A 13,496-nucleotide genomic window follows, 5' to 3' on the forward strand; every position below is an offset into this window, starting at 1 on the left:
AGTAGATATGCATCAAGCTGGTCCAACTACATATAATGAATGAGCATTAGAGCAAATATATAGTAATTTTTTGCTTTATATGTGGAAATTCATTGTACAACTAAAATGAGAATTATTTTTCTTCTACAGTATTTTCATTGAATGTTATACTCTATATACACATTTCATTTAGGCAGCAGACAGTTCACCAGTATGCTTACCCTTAGCCAACTTGAGTTGATACATGTTTTGTTTGGTAAAAAACAAAAAAGACTACACAAGTGAAGTAAAATCACCATTAACATATTAAAAGTGAGATTACAACTAAATCACAGCTAATATAAATATCTTAATCCTTGTATCATTTAAATGTTTCTGACTGACCTTAGCAGTACCATATGGCTTTTGCATGTAACTTGCTCCAACTAGGATCAAAAGTTGCATTCAAAAGTAGCATGTTTGAACAAATAAATTCAGTTCTGATATTTCATTATGAAACACTACATATAAACTACTGTAGTGCAGTAGGAGACGTACCATAAATGCTGAAGTGTAACTTTGGCATTCTTGCTTCCCAGGATAGCAGGCACAGGTAGAAAGCAATTCAGATATATGTAGCTGGTTAGCAACAGATCTTTATGTACTTTCTTCTAGGCAACCGTGCAAAGGAATTAATTTCTGTGACAGAAGCAGCCAGCTGTAGGATGAACTAGAAAGAAAAAAATTACAGCCCAGAATAACTGAATCCATGAACACCGACTCCTCCTCTCCAAATCTGTATCCATTTTCATCAGCACAGTTTATTGGAAGTTCACGTAAGTACTACTTGCTACATACTATCTGAAGCACACAGTGGTGACCATCTTGCTGAAAAGCAAGATGGTGACGACATCAGAACAGGAAACACGTGAACTTGATTTAGACCCTAATCCTAACTCTGTGCGATGCTGACTACCACCAGCTTCTACAGGTTTAAAAGGATTAAAAATTAATATATGAATTATTATCTATGTTCTACACCAGCGGTTCTCAAACTGTAGGTCAGGACCCCAAAGTGGGGTTTTTAATGGGGTTGCAAGGGCTGGAGTTAAGACTTGCTGGAGCCGAAGCCCTGTGACCCAGGGCCAAAGAAGAAGCCTGAGGGCTTCAGGTTACAGGCCTCCTGCATGGGACTGAAGCCCTTGAGCTTTGACCCCCTCCCCGCCTACCCAGGGGGTGGGGCTTGGGTTTTGGCTTTGCCCCCCCCCCCGATTTATTCCCCTCTCCTGGGGTTGTGTAGTAATTTTTGTCGTCAGAAGGGGTCATGGTGCAATGAAGCTTGAGAACCTCTGTTGTACACCACTTTAGACTTAAAAATAATTGCGAGAGACAAGGTGGGTGCAGTAATAATCTTTTATTGGACAAACTTCTTCTGGTTAAAGAGCAAGCTCTTGAGCATCACTGAGCTCTTCTGATGCTCGAAAGCTTGTCTCATCTCACCAATCTTGTCTCTCTCATATCCTGGGGCCCACATGGCTACAATACTGCACATTAACAATAACTGTTTCATTAATTTTTCTCTATTTAGCATTTTTTAAATACAAACTGCAGTTCTCATTTTGGATATAAAATAGACTATTCAGTTTCCAGTCAATTCTACATTTATATTATGCGCAAGCACAATGGGTTGCACCTACCAATAGGGGAACGTTTGTTAGTAGGGTGGAAAAAACTGGGCCCACTAGAACGTAAAAGACGACATTTCTATTGAACTTTGGTTTTGTAAAAACTAAATTTCGACATCCTTATGAGCAGTGTTAGGTGGCAGTGTTCTAAACATCTTATGTAGAATGGAGAGAGGAGAATGGACAGGACTTCCTTTGACATCATCGCAGCTGGCGAGGTTGCTGGATAGAGCATGCTGTTTCCTTTCCCAGTTTGATTCTTAATTATCTCATTATTCAGTATACTTCAGTTTTATACATCACAATAAATTGTTAAAATGTGAATTTCTGGAACCGTGCCCCAAGGGAAATGAGTATCCTTCTTTTGAACTGAACAGGAAAGGTGAAAGATTCCACACTCTATCTGAAAATACTCTTTGGAGAAAATACATATAGTGAGATGAGATGCCAGGTCATGCATCTTGCAACAGACAGATCAGCAACAGTTTTTGGTATCTGTATTACACAAATACATCAATTATTATTCTGATTTTAACAATATTTCAGTTGACATTTCACACAGATTCACAAGTAACATCACCACCCTTCTTGTATTCAGAATGTTTATCTTTATCCATGATTTTACATTTTTTGGGATTGGTTTCTGCAAGAGAAGCAGAAATATATTTATGAAATACAATTCCAGTTTGTTTACATATTCAAAACTAGAAACTTTTAGCTACAAAGCTGCAGTTATTTGTAATTATCCCATATTAAGTTTATTATATATGGAGGGACATTTCTCCCAATGTTATGGCTGCTTTATGTCACACTGCTGGGGCAAAAGCAGTTCAAAAGCAGCCAGTGAGGCCAGCCATGGAAAGATCACTTCAGTTTGACATACAGGATCCTGCACCATCTTTACTCCCGACCGCTAGTGTAGGGAAAGTGACCAGGGAAGAGGGACTTGGCTACAAGCTCTCTGCACTCTGATGATCCCCAGCTACTGTACTGGACCATATGGCAGTTGGCAGCCAGCACAAATTACAGCAATCTGAAAGCTGCTCTAATTTATGCTATGAGACCAAGAGAGCACAAAGCACATTTTGTCCACATCTAAGGATCTGGGCCAGAAAGTGCAGAGTAAAGACAGTTACTAAACCACTTAATCTAGCATTTGGTGACAATAGTGCTTATAATCTGCATTAGCAACTACTGTCAAGAAGTCAAATGCTGGTGCCAACACAATAAGATGCTACAGGTTATTCCATATTTTTTATATATATATATATATATATATATATATATATATATATATATATATATAAAACAAAATAAAATGTTTTAATCGGTTTTTCTTTAAAAAGTGGATTGTGGAAGGACACATTAACACAAAAAAAAAAAACTTACTCAAATCTTACTTTTGTTTTTGGCCTATAATGCAACATTAAACTTAAGACTTTCAGCCTTGGAGCCTTAAGTATCAGAACCTGGAACTCTAATCTAAAATGTATTTTAAAAGCTAAAAATTTATTCTATTATGTGTATCACTCAGCTGCTGAAAAACTCTATTCTTATAAAGTACCATAAAAAGGGTCTTTGTGGCTTCTCTAAAAGGGATACCCATGAAAAAGTTTTTCCTCAAACTTTTTATTCTGAAATTCAAGACAAGACTACACAAAAGATGCCCTGAACTGAGCACCAGTTGTGTGTACTGAAAGACACGCTTACCAAAACTCGTATATAAAAAGTCCTCTCCCAAACCGAAGGCTGGCTTTTAGAAAGAAATGACTGAGACTGATTTAATTGAGAAACAACATGTCTTTAGGTTTTATTATACATCCTTACTTTAAAATATAGTTAAAATGCTACATTTGAACCAAGAATTATACTAGTTTATTCATAATCACAGCATAGTTTTAAAAACTTAGAAAGATGAGTTTTAAACCAATTAATTAACCTGAAAAAAGTGTCATTACTTTTAGAATATATCAAACAGTGATCTCACACTAGTGATTTCAAACGTCAACCTCAGTGATGATGTATTTACATATTTTAAGCCAACACCAATTAGCATTGAGTTTTTCGTGTTAGTTTCACCTGCCCAAATGGTGACTGCATTTACTACATTACTCCATTATGTTTCAATACAAAATGACTGCTTACACAAACACAAGTATAGGGTGTAGTTAAATATTTTGTCAATTTTTTTTGGGGGGGGGGGGGCAGGTGTATCACATAAGTTGAAAGATGTGTATACCTTGGCTGAAACACTTTCTAGACATAAAGCACATTACAGAGTTTGTATTGAACATTTCATATAATAAGGCTTAAAGACAAACTCATCTAATAACTCCATTTACCATATACTACATAATATCTGTGGCAAGTGTACAGTATTTCATAAATAAATTTTACCCAAATATTGCAGAAAAAACTTTGGGGTACATTATATATAAATACAGAGACAGCTGAGCTATGATTTTTAATTTAGGTATATGTACTATAATATTCTCACCAGTTCTTTTCCTAATTTTTTTTTAATCTCCCTGAGTCCATTCCATATTTAGCAACACAGTTATATTTTCAGATGTTTGCTCAAAAACAGTAATGACAGAACTGGAGGAGGGGGAAAAGGCAAGGTGCACTCAATTTAGGTTTTTTTAAGCTTATTGTACTCTCTCTTCCAAAAGCCCATTGGCCATGATGTGTCCATGACCATTTATGCAACCACTGACATGCCTTAGTGAATCAGCTCCGAGGTAGGCCATTAAAAGTTCAGTGTGACGCATTAGCAATTGCATAAGATCTTCAGCTAAACTCTCCATAGTTGAGTATCGCACCTTTTCAAAGTCAAAAATGTCTTTGAGGAAGTAAAGAACTTGATCCTAGTGGATAAAAAAGAAAAACCTGTATTTACTTATAGCAATGTATAGAGTTTTGTTAAATATTAATGAGACAATGTTATATATTTTTCCTCATTTATACATCATCTCTCAAAAGCACATATAAAATATGCACACAAATTTATTGGGAAATTTCTTACTGTGTTTAACTACCAACATTCATTTAATAATTCTCTTGACTGTTTAACAAAAAAAAAACATTAAAAATAGACACTGTCAGGTAGATTTAGGCTCCAAAACCAACCTAAGATTAATAGAAATGTTCATGATTAATATTTTTTTTAAGAAGTTGCATTGAGCTGCCATGTTGGAAATAAACAAGAAAGCTTACAACAGCACTTTGATAGTGCATGGAAGAACAAGAAAGGGAACAGACTATAAATAAGTAAAACTGACCAATCTAGGTTCACTGTTCACACAAAATGAAATGCAAAAATTAGAGCAACGCCATAGTGAATTGCAAATTATAGCCCTAATGTTGCAAGCAAACACTTATGTATACTAGTAGTCTCATGACTTCAGTTGGATTCTCATGTACAAAGTGTTATACAGACTCTTAAGTGTTTTCAAGACTGGGGGGCCTATGTTCTGAAAATTCTTAGCGTGTTAATAATTTAAAGCAGGGGTGGGGAACCTCCAGCCTGCTGCTTAATTTAATCTGTTTTGTGGCAAGTCTCTGCACCGTGGGCCAGAAGCCCTGAGCCTTGACGCCTCCCCCCCCCAGGGTTGTGTGTGGCCTGCGACTGAGCCTGCACCCTCACCCCAACCCCCTGCCCCAGGTCGGAACCCCCTCCTGCACCCCAAACTCCTGATCCCCAGCCCCACCCCAGAGCCTGCACCCCCAGCCAGAACCCTCACCCCCTCCCACACCCCAACCTCCTGCCCTGAGCCTCCTCCTGCACCCTGAACCCTTCATTTCTGGCCCCACCAGGGAGCCTAGGGGAAGCCCCGAGCCACTGCACACCCCACCCTCGCCCCATGGGGCTGCGTGCAGCCCGTGACTGATTTTTTTCTGTGGGTCAATGGCCCCTGATAGAAAAAAGGTTCCCCACCCCGACTTACAGTATAATTAGCAACGTAGGTAGGGATTGTTTTTCTAGTAGGGGGCAAATTAATCCCTGATATTTGTGGCAACTGGGATACATTAATCTCTGGTATAACAAAAAAATAATCAGGATGAATATTGACTAGCAAAGGTTTTTTTTATACACATTTTTATCTTAATGGTGTCCCTTTAAGTAAGATCCTCCCATCTGATCGATGCTTTTTTATGTTAGATAAACGATCATTACAAAAAGGATGCATACCTTAAAGAAGCAGCATAAATCATAGAGAGAGTTTCTAGGTCCCAAAAAGCCCCATGCCAAAACAGGACTCACATGCTCACAAATGGAATAGAAGTGTGCAAAAAAACCGTCAGGTATCTGGGTGATGCAAGTAGTAGAGAAAGGAGTTATTTTCCTCAGTATAAATCCCTATTATATGAAATTAAGGCATTATGCAAGTCTCTGGTAACTAGCCAAACTATTCATTTAAATTACATTGTATATCAAGTAAGTGGCAGGATTGTTAAAAGTTTTCATCTTCAGCGGTATTTTAGAATATAAACATTTTGAAGGAATCTCAATATAATATTGATATTCATACATTAATAATTTAAGGCTAGAAAAGATCATCAAATCTAGTCCAGTGGTTCTCAATTTATTTACCACTGTGCACCAGATATGCAGCTCTCTGTGTGTTATGGGGGCTGCATTCACACAATAGATATACTACCTGTATGGCCCTGAGGATGTCATATGAGCTGTAGCTGTGTGCTCATTGTGTGGCAAGTGGCCTGTTGGTTGAGAACCACTGATCTAGTATAATACTCTTATATAACACAGATCATAGAATTTCATCCAGTTACAACTGGATTGTTTGATTAAAGCATCTTTCTGAAAGCATCCTGTCTACAGCTTCTTTTGCTAACTTGTTCCAATGGTTAATCATTCATTGATAAAGTTAGATCTTGTTTCTAATTTGAATATGGCTGGCTTTAACTTGCAGCCATTGATTCCTGCTTTGGCTTTCTCCACTAGATCAAAGAGCCCTTTAGTACCTGATATTTTATCCTTGGAAGGCACATACACATCATCATCATCAAATCATCTCTTGGTCTTCTTTTTGATAAACTAAACAGATATGACCTGAGAGGGTTTATATATAAATGAATGTGTCTACTAAATCTATTTGCGTATTTTATTTATTCCTTCAGACTTAAATATCTATTGATGCCCAACCTATTCTGTCAACACCCATCTCAAACTAAAATACAATAAAATATAGAGAATTATGCATATACAAATGAATGGCCATCAATCCACCACCCTTTCCCAAGTAAAACAAAAACAAAACAAAAATAAAACAAAAAAACCCTTCAACTAGTCTCAACCTTAGCCCCAAAGACTTACATATGTGCTTAACTTTATGCACTGTGAGTTGACCCATTAGTCAACAAGACTAGTCACACTGAGTCAAGTTAAGCACATATTTAAGTATTTGCAGGACTGGGACTTCAGTGTATAGGGAATTAAACAGAAAAATAATTTATGCACTGAAATGATGAATATAGACTCATTATTACTACTTTTCTAAGTACACGCTCTTACAAACTGTTAGCATGGAAACAAATGTCATTTTTACTGGAGTAAAGATTCACAATTTGCAAAAGATGGTTATTTACCGGTACTGTAACTTGTTCTTCGAGATGTGGACGCAGACATATATTCCACTTAGGTGTGTGCTCCCCCAACACTCCGAAACTGGAGAACTTTGCCCAGTAGTACCTGTAGGGTTAGTGCTTTCATCCTATGGCTCTTGTTCTTCCCCAGGCTATTTAAGGGCAGCACCATCCCAACCCCCCTCAGTTCCTTCACACCAAATGTCAAGAGTAGAGATTTTGATGCAGAAGGGATGGAGGTTGGGTCATGGAATACACATCTGCACCTATATTTCGAAGAACAAGAGTTACAATACAGGTAAGTAACAGTCTTTTCTTCTTCAAGTAAAGTTGCAGACATGTATTCCATTTAGGTGATTCACAAGCAGTACTCACAGGAAGTGGGGTTCAGAGTCTACTTAAACAATGACTGCAGGACTGCCTTCCCAAAGTTTGCATCTGACCTAGACACAGTGGTAATTACACAGTGCCTAATAAAAGTATATACAGAAGGCCAGGCAGCAGTCCTGCAAATGTCAAATACCAAAACATCACTGAGGAATGCTATCAACATTGCTTGGGTCCTTGTCGAATGAGCCTGCAATCTCCGTGGAAGCATTGCTTAAACTACTTCATATGCTGATGTAATATAGAAAGTTATCAATCTGGAAATTGTTTGCACAGAGACCATTTGACCCCTCAATCTATCTGCATAGGAGAAAATCAGACGAGGCGATGACTGAAAAGGCCGAGTTCTGTGTAGATAGAACATCAAGCGTTGTCTCAAATCCAAAATGTGAAATCGCTGTTCATCTCAAACTCACAATTTATACTGGCTACTGACCATCTCCAAAAAGGTCAGTAGCAAACAGTTCATGGAGCACATTTTGATAGGAAATTTCTTCAGTCCAAAAATTGACAACACTTCTAATCACTAAAGCACCATAAGCATTTATAAGGTCATACTGTCCTTTATAAAAAGGCTCCTTTTTATACACTCTGGCAACGTAAAGGAGCCTTAAAATTCTTACACTGGTTTTATACTTCCGGGGGAATTCACTGAGAACAACAGGAACAATTTACTAAGTAGGCAGGCTGCCACATTCTGCTCTGAGACTGCCCCACACCTACCTCCTCAGAAACTCCTCCTCCCCCCAAAGCCATGCCCATCCACACAGAGCATGCTGCAATAGCGAGCCCCTCTCTCTCTCTCCCCACCCCCCCCCAGCAATTTACATCTCTACCAGCTGCTCTGGGTGCCCAAACCAACCTGCCTGCACTGCTGGGGAGGGGTGCATGACTGCTCTTGTGGATTCCCTTTTCTTCTCAGTCAGAAGTAATTTTTCTGCGGAGAAGCAAAGAAATCTGCAGAATTGCCCTGGGAATAGAAATCGGACCCAGAAGACCTCCTCTGCAATCTATGACCCTTCCTGGAAAAATCTTATGGTCTCACAGGGAAGGATGACTGGTGGAAAAAATGCTGAGAGTGGTGCTGCTGTTGACTCCTCTTTGTGACTGGGGTATAAACTCCCAAGGAAATCAAAGTCATATACAAGTCCTTAAAATTAATGTAAGGACTTGTCAGTCTTTTCTAAAAACAAAAAAATAACTGCCAAAAGGTAAGTTGTCTATGTACTGCTGAACTTCAAGAGCTATGCCGGAGATCTGCAACCATCAGGCCCACCTCATGGTCACAGCTGATGCCATAATTCTGGACAAAGTGTCCGCCACATCCAGAGCCGACTGCAATAAAGTCTTGGCCCACCAGATGGCCCTCTGCCATGAAAGCCTTAAACTCTTACTGGGAGGTTTCTGGCAGCTTCTCTGTGAATTTGAACTTAGCATCCCAATTAAAAAGAAAAGGAGTACCGGTGGCACCTTAGAGACTAAGTGCCACCGGTACTCCTTTTCTTTTTGCGAATACAGACTAACACGGCTGCTACTCTGAAACCTGTGATTATGCATCCCAATTAACAAAGTCATATTTGGACATTACTGCTTGCTGCTTTGCAATGTGCATCTGCAATGATGAAGTTGTACAAAATTTCCCTTGCCATCAATTCCAGCCTCTTGAACTCCCTATCCTTACTGGTGAACTTGTATCTCTCCTGTAGTAACTTGTCATTTAGTGCTTTCATCACCACCAAGAGAGTAAAGAGCTGGATGGGAGTAAAAGCACTGCATGGGTACATACCACTTAGCGGTAGGAGGTTATGAAACTGGGGTAATCTGAAGGGACCTAGCAGGCTGCAAAAGGGTTTCATTTATTGGGAGATCAACTCTCCCTGGAGCTGAGGACTGGAGGATACCTGCAACTTATCTGTTCTCTTATATGTACTTGACCTGGATCCCAAGGTGTAAGATAATATGCCTGAGAAGGTCCTAGTATGACTTGAAGTGCTCAGGCACTGGTGAGGAAGAGTTCGGTATTGCAGTCATCCAGAGAGGAAGAAGAGGGCCAACAGAAGCTGTTGTAGGGGGGCAGGTTCCTGCATGAGAGGGTCAGGGACCAGCCCAGGAAGAATGACCTGTAATAGAAGTGGCTCAGGAATAGACTGCAGCTGGAATTGGCAATCTTGCCCTGGACTACATCGAAGAGTGGGATCTTCCAAACTGGGATACATCCCAACAATTCCAAGGAGGCAACTGGGAACAGAGGTAAGGCATTGGTGGCCAGGGGGTACTAGGTCAGGACCCCTATCCTTGCTGCAGAAATAGTGTCAATCCTGGTACCAATGATGATCTGAGGTGCTTCAAAGGCGAAAGGAAAGAGGAAGATGTCCCTGAACCAGATCTCTAGAAGCCCTGGGAGTCAGCTGGTGGGAACAGAGAAGCCTCCCCTGATGGAGCAAACAAATCATCAGCCTTGTCCGACATCTAATAAGAAGAATCCATCAGTGCCAAGGATGAATGAGTGATGATGGTGAATGACACCATCGGTATGAGGAGAGGCATCAACCTTTAGCCAGCACTGGTGCAAACGAGGGTGCCAAAACCCATGTCAGCACCAGATCCAACAAAGAAGTCCATAGTACACACATCATCGGTGCCAAAGAAAGTATCTGCACTGATGATTTTTTTGATACTGCAAAAAGACATTGGTTGCGACTCTGCAGTTTGCGACCTGGACAGCGCAAAATGCGGTACCAAGGAGTGAGACACCTACATGACCTGAACAGACAACAGCAATGGTGCAGCAGAAGACGACAATGTAGAAGCCATGGCAACTGACAACTCCTGAACTATAGGGGAATCAGGAACGAAAAGGCAGAGCAGGTCAGATGTCGTCTAGTATGCCAATGGCATGAAGACTATCAGTGCCAATGCTGCCATCACTGGTATCAAACTCAACAGAAGCCCCATGGCCAGAAACAGAGTCAACAGTACAGAGTCCAAATGATCTTGGCATGATACCGGGGAGTGGTTAGATGGGCCAGCTCCATCATGAGTACCAAAGGACTCATGGTGACAGTCAGCACTCCTCTTAAACAACTAAGAGGAATCCCTCCAAATCCTGGAAAAAACCTGGTTGAGGAACCAAGGAAGAAGAAAGATCTTTCTTCTTGCTAGAGGGAGCACCGGATCTTAGGCCAGAAGCCACATTTCAGGTTGGCTGCAAAGGAGAGCACAGGGCCAGACAATCTGAAGAGGTTCCCATAGAGCAAAGCAGGAGGCCCACTTTGGCAAAGAGCTGCTGGTTTCAGATGCAAGTCTCTCGCCATCTAAGTGCTCTTCTTAAACAACTAGCATATAGAGCACCTTTCCTTAATGTGCCCCTCTTCATGAGTGTGGGGGTCACTACTGTGGATAGTTAACCCACGACAGACAATATTTAAACCCCAGTGAGGGAATCGCCCAGGGCACTATTTATCCTAACTCCTGTAACTAAATCTAAAGGTACTACTAAGCTACAAGACCTAGCAATGAATTATATACAATAAATTCCCAGAGAAACTGAGAAAAAAAAGTGAGGTAAACCCCACATAGAATGCACCATCTGTAGCTACAGTGGTGAGAAGAATCTAAGGGGGGTTGGGGTGGTGCTGCCCTTAAATAGTTTGGTGAGGGGCTAGTGCCACAGGGCACAAGCGCCACCCCTATGAATTCTGCAAACATTTCCAGCTTCAGTGTATTGGGGGTGTGCACCCCTAAGTGGAATACATGTTTGCAACCATTCAAAGAAGAACTATATTGATACACTGGTGTGATAACTCAAGATTCCTGTCTCCTATTCAGACCATATGATTTTTAAATGATCTTTTACAAAAAGTGTATTATTACAAATGAAGGCAATCTTCTGAAAAATGGATTTGTTAAGAATAACCAACATGATTTTCCTGAGATCAGAAGTCAGTGGCAGAGAAAGGACACTCAGAGTGCTAGCTGAGATTCAGGACAACTAGATTAAATTCTTTACTCTGCCACAGACATCTTGCATAACCTTGGGAAAGTCACTTAGTCTCTATGGCTGAACTCCCCTTGTGTAAAATTTGGGAATAATGGTACCTTTATACCTCACCCAGGAATACTGAGAGAATAAATACACTGAATCCCTTAGCATTTAGATAATATGGTAATGGAGGCCATGTAAGTATTTCTATCCAGACAGGACTAGAGGCAGATCTTGATTCCAAATTCTGTGCTCTAACCACAAAAACATTCTGCCTCCCTTGCAAGTGTCTTTAAGCCTCAGGGCATGTCTACACTACTAACTTAAGCAGACCTATATTTGGTCAACTTATAGCCACTGCAGTAATTACTGCAGTGGTGCATGTCTACACTACCCTCCTTCTGTCAGTGATGCGCTCCTCACCAGGAGCCCTTCTACCAACTTAAGAAGGGCAGTGCAGGGGACTGAGAGCCCAGGCTCTCAGTTCTGTGCAAAGCTCCTTGCTGAGAGGCTGCCAGCCCACCCTCTCCTCCGCTCTAGCTCTCAGTTCCCTGTGCCGGGAGCCCGGGAGGCAGCACAGCTACGAGCGGGGAGTCAGGCAGGGGCAGCCGGGCTCTTGGCGGGAAGCCCAGGCATCCTGCCCCGGGATGACAGGCCAGGAGCCAATGTAAGTAACCCGCAGTGTGTACTGTGTAGCCCTAATTAAACTGACATAAGCACTATGCCTCTCGTGCAGGTGGAGTTATTATGTGGGTGTAGTAGGGCACTCACATCAGCAGGAACCAGGCGGTAGTGTGGACACTAAGCTCCTTACATCACATCCCTCCCACCCCATAGTGTGTGTGTGCGCATCTGTCTGTCTATCTCTCTCTCACACACACACACCCACCAACCAGTCTTTCACACTTACCTCCCAACACAACTTGTATTATTGTTACTTCTTGATACTTCCTGCAATGCACATATATTCGCTACAATTTTATTCTTTCGAAGTGCTGTTATTTTAGTTTTCCTACTGGTCTATGCATTTCCTAATTTTTATTTCTCCCTTATGCTTAAATTTAATTCTTTGATTAGTGAGTTAAAATGTCTAACCTGTCCTGGCTGGGATAATTATCCCTATGGTAACTTTTAAAAATATATATATTATACCTAGGTTTTTTGTTTCTACTGGTTGCGCACATCCACACATTACCTTGATATTGGTGAACATAACAAAATTCATTCCACACATGGATGGAAAAGATTAGAGGGAACATTGCAAATGAGTTGTCATCTTACTCTCCATGAAACCATATTAATTGACATGGTAGACTTTACATATGTACACTAAGTGTCTGCAGGAGCAGAACTTTGTAATTTACTTCTTTGATGGCACATAGCATGACTTCAGACTTCTAGTATTCTAGGAGTTGGTCACTCAAGTTTGGACAGAATCTCTGAATTATAAAATTAAACAGGCTTCAAATTAGATCTCAAGACAATTTACCTTCATTTGCTGCCTTTTTTGCTTCAGTACTGACCAGCAGCTTGAAGCCACGGCCTAAATACAAGAAGAAATTATTTATGTAACTCCTACGCAAGAAAACTGACTATTTAAAAAACAACAGTAGACTATAAGATCTTGCACTTGATGACCAGTTATTTCCTTTATTTTAATGCTGTGATAGCATAAGCTCAAACATAAAATGTTATCTGTTGTGAATAGCTCATTTTACTATATCTGTTCATATTTCTTACGTTTAAATATTAAAAAATGAAAGTGTATTCTTTTCCAGAAATTTGTCCCATTTTGCATTGGTGCCAAATTGTATTGGAATTACAAAGCCTCCTAACTGTTTTTCACAATTTAAAAATTAGCAACACTTAAATTCAAC

The 13,496-nt window shown here is 40.3% G+C and overlaps 1 protein-coding gene across 17 annotated transcripts in view; it reads right to left on the bottom strand.

The window, feature by feature from the left end:
- Positions 1-3,816: 3,816 nt before the first annotated feature.
- The window catches only part of MIGA1 (mitoguardin 1), a 55,906-nt gene continuing 46,226 nt past the window's right edge, over positions 3,817-13,496 (bottom strand). For 15 of the 17 annotated variants that reach the window (XM_038412053.2, XM_043490479.1, XM_043490474.1 and 12 more), the window contains 3 exons: positions 13,109-13,162; positions 5,836-5,952; positions 3,817-4,510 (listed from right to left, as the gene is read on the bottom strand). In XM_038412053.2, the coding sequence (XP_038267981.1) occupies positions 4,292-4,510; positions 5,836-5,952; positions 13,109-13,162 (390 nt within the window). In that variant the 3' untranslated portion in view covers positions 3,817-4,291. Of the gene's footprint in view, positions 4,511-5,835; positions 5,953-6,304; positions 6,366-13,108; positions 13,163-13,496 lie in introns of those variants that run through there. The other 2 variants (XM_043490481.1, XR_005294299.2) reach the window with 2 other exon arrangements.

This window comes from Dermochelys coriacea, chromosome 8, assembly GCF_009764565.3.
Source record: "Dermochelys coriacea isolate rDerCor1 chromosome 8, rDerCor1.pri.v4, whole genome shotgun sequence".
Classification (NCBI taxonomy): Eukaryota; Metazoa; Chordata; order Testudines; family Dermochelyidae; genus Dermochelys; species Dermochelys coriacea.